General features: G+C 41.4%; 1 protein-coding gene across 1 annotated transcript in view; it reads left to right on the forward strand.

Moving 5' to 3' along the window:
- Nucleotides 1-2,878, forward strand: part of LOC101863973 (uncharacterized transporter slc-17.2) — a gene marked incomplete in the record, with an annotated part of 8,736 nt that extends 5,858 nt beyond the window's left edge. Inside the window, 1 exon segment of the mRNA XM_005095562.3 lies at nt 2,490-2,878. Coding sequence (XP_005095619.3) covers nt 2,490-2,711 — 222 coding nt within the window.
- Nucleotides 2,879-3,881: the final 1,003 nt, after the last annotated feature.

Raw genomic sequence — 3,881 nt, forward strand, 5'->3', positions numbered from 1 at the left:
ACCCCATATCCTTTTTCGATCGTCCCCATAAATGTTAAAACAAATTCAAAGCGCCTTTTTCTCATGACTCCGGATGTCCGGAGTAGGTCAAACTATGTTCTTAATGAAGGCTAAAGTTTATTTCTTTACCGATTTGATTATAATTAACGTTATCAGCCAGGCTTCTCGGGCCAAGCATGAGTGTGTTTTTCTATCAATCACTGCTTCCCGGCCCGCCGTCCTAGAGATCATAATTGTCACATACTCCTCCAAACCTTCCTAGTTATTAAAGTAGAGGATGAAATTAAATTTGCAGACACAGGCTCTGCTTAAGGGGTTAGTGTGAGTGGGTTTGGAAGGGGAAGCCATATAGACCCACAACAGAGGACCCCATGGCAGTAATTGTGTATACCTCTCATGTCAGTGAGGGGTTTTTGCTCATCGTGTTGCCTCTGCCTGTGTCAGTGGACTAGTTTAGGGAGGCCATCTGCGAGTAAACACAGATGCGAAAGAACCTCAAAGACTCTTGGCAGCTTAGACATCATATAAATCATTTTGGCGGTACTAATCTACAATATCACACTTGTACATGTTTGGTGGTCGCCATGATGCGACGCACTGGCCAGCTGTCGAGATCAAGTTAGTGTACCTGGTTCAAGAATACATCCCCGTGATCACTTACCTTCTACGATGTCAACGACAGACCCTTGACAATACTGTAAGCCTAAGTTCAAAACAGAGAATGTTCTGCAAAATTTTGGGTCTAGGCTTGTCTAAAGAAAATCAATTGGCCTAACTAGTGAAAACAATGCGTCGGCTTGACATTGATAAAGAAAAGTAATATCAAATAAACGTAAATAGATCTTTAATAACCTCGCTTTGTTGGATCTGGGGTATCTGTTGCCTTAATAAATGATGTGATGACTCACAGAGCCTATGCCCAATCAGAGTTGTTCGCTGTATTCTCTGGGGGGTTTTAGTTCTCTGTTTATGGTTTAATCTACCACTGGCTGAACTGTGCACATGTACTGGCACGCCAAGAAATCCTTAGCTAGCCCTTCTTCAAAATTGCAGCATTAGATTCAAACTGGGTTCCTCTGACGCATCCAAACCAACAAAAAATAATAGATAAATCATCTTTAGCACACCCAGCTAATCCACAATTGTAGACGACAGTTTTTTCTTACTAGACAGACAAAAAAAATACATCATCTTTAGCACGTACAGACTAAGTGAACTTTTCTCCATACCGCAACGTGCGTGTAATCTTCGACTGGGCTCTTCTTCCACTGGGTTCGGGCACGGATTTTCTGAGGCATCTAAACAAACAAAGAATACTTAGCCCAACCTGCACGACCAATTCCTCAGCCAAGCTCATCGTCTTAATCCTTTGAGGACAAGGGTTGGTCGTACTATGTGCAGTTCGTTTCACCTTATTCCCTATGAACTGTACGCTCGGTCTATCACAATATTTGAACACCTTGTTTGTTTTGCTCTGTTAACAAAGGCTCCTTCGAGAGGTCTCCACGTGCATGTGCTGTTTTGTCTTTTGTAGACAGGAAATACTCCTCCAAGGCTCTGTTTCACCTATCTGTTGTTTTACCTATTCAGCTTTTCTCGGCATTTGGTCACTGACCCTTTAGACAAAGCTAAGATATTTATCAGTTTTTATTTCTGATCAAATTGATGTACACTTTTTTCATTTTAGAAATGCTGTTCTACATAGATCTAGTACTAAAATACAACAACTCCAAATGAAACAATACGACTAGGTTTTACATTACATCCTAGATCTAATCCCTTTCCATTCCCGGTCCCTTTTGTTAGGACGAATAGGACACTTGTAAAAAAAATTTCAAGAGTACTTTGAATTATTCCATCTCCTATCTTCAAGAATAATTTTTTTTTAATTTGCCCTGATAAAACCCAAATACATTAACTTTTGTTTCAAAACTGAACCAACTTTTTAATGGGACAGGTTTGCCTTTGGCATTCTCAAAGTAATATGACAGGACACATATTCTTGTATCTTTGATAAGCTTCGAGGGCATCTGCAGCTATATCTTAAAAACATGTGTGCGAAGAACAGATCAAATACAACAGATAACATTTTGGAAATGACAGTCGAATGCTTATTAATTGCTTTTGTCATTTCCCATCTTCTATGCCCCCCCCCCCTTTTCCACCCCGTTTCCAAAATGATCTGAATTGAGTTGTTAAACATTTACTAACATTCACGATTTCTGGCCTGTTTAGTGTATTCAATTCTTGGACGCTCCTTGCAAGGGTCAACCCAGTCAGAAAGACCAAGAAGCACGATAAAGTAGACAGCAATGCGACTGACCCACATTAAAACACAAATCTCAGTATAAATGTCTTTCTGAAACTAACTTTCAGTTAAAGGCCAAACTTCTCTATAAAGGAAAAATATCCTGATTTATTAAAATTGTGTTTAACAATATAAACGCCCTACAACCAAACTTCATGTCAAATGTGGCTTGTTTCCCCAGCCACTGAACACGCCATGGCGCAAGGTGATGAGGTCCCCCGCCGTGTGGGCCATCTTGACAGGTCACGTGACACACAAGTGGGTGTTGTCCTTCATGCTGTCCTACATGCCACGATACTTTGCAGATCTCTTTGATTTCAACTTTGAGATGGTAATGGATTGGCATTTTTCTTGTCCCACTTCGGTTTTGGACAAAATTATTAGGGGTGGCTGCATCGAATAACACTGGTGTCTAAAAAACAAGGACACATTTAAGAGACAATAACTCGGTCATCTTTGGTCTAGTTTTAACAAAACTTCGAACAAGCAAATTTCAACAAAAAGGGGATCAAAATATGTATTGGTAAGAGGAAAATCAATCAACTTGTTTAAGAAGTATCAAGTTTTTAAAAGTTAAACAAAAATTGAGTGAAACTTTTTAAAACTCAACCAGGGGGCTCTCGTATCTTAGAGGTTAAGGTGTTTGCCTCTCTTTCAAAGGTCATGGATTCCAATCCGAGTGGCGACCGAAAAATTTTTTTATCTAAAATTGTCTCCTTTCACCTCCTTTCCTACTCTCTAGCAATGTTCTGTCGTCTCTTGTCGTCTCCTCTTTCTGCCCCACCCCTCACTTCCTTTGACCCCTCCACTGGGCTCCTGGCTCTTTCTGCAGCCTTTCTACTTCTACTCCTTGGCTCCTTCTTACTGCTGTCTTTCAGCCACACCCCTGATCTTCTGGTGGGAAAGATCTACACCACCTTCTCGGACAAGGGCGAAAAACCTCGGAAGGCCCATGTGCAAGTTGCGCACGTTAAAGATCACCTCTGTGGTATCAAACCGATAAGAGTAGGCTTCGGCCGCCACCTGGGCAAAATTCAAAATTTCTTACCGACTGAAAAAGTTAATGTGCCCCGTGCGCTCATATGACATTCTACAGTTGCGAGCGCCGTAAAACACTTGCAAAAAAAACTAAACCGAAATGTGCAAGTGTGCATCAAAGATTTCTCTCCAGAAAAGCTCGAATATGCTGCTGAAATTTGGAATAACCTTGTGGCATGTCGTGGGGTCAAATTTTCATGTAATCAATGGGGTTCAAGCTAAGTGAAAGCGGTGACCATTCATAGGTAAGCTTTCTGCTTATCCAAACCTTTCTTGCAACCAAGCAAGGGTCATTCTAGATATTATGTAGGGTATAGAGCCATTCTGCTGCGCTTAAGCCTCCTCAGCAGCATAACCCTCAAACCCACCTACCGCCCTACACCGCACACAGACACACACACAGACACGTACACACAGACACACACACACACACACACACACACACGCGCGCGCGCGCGCGCGCGCGCACTCTCTCTCTCTCTCTCTCTCTCTCTACATATATATATATATATATATATATATATATATATATATA

This window comes from Aplysia californica, unplaced genomic scaffold, assembly GCF_000002075.1.
Source record: "Aplysia californica isolate F4 #8 unplaced genomic scaffold, AplCal3.0 scaffold00107, whole genome shotgun sequence".
Taxonomy (NCBI): domain Eukaryota; kingdom Metazoa; phylum Mollusca; class Gastropoda; order Aplysiida; family Aplysiidae; genus Aplysia; species Aplysia californica.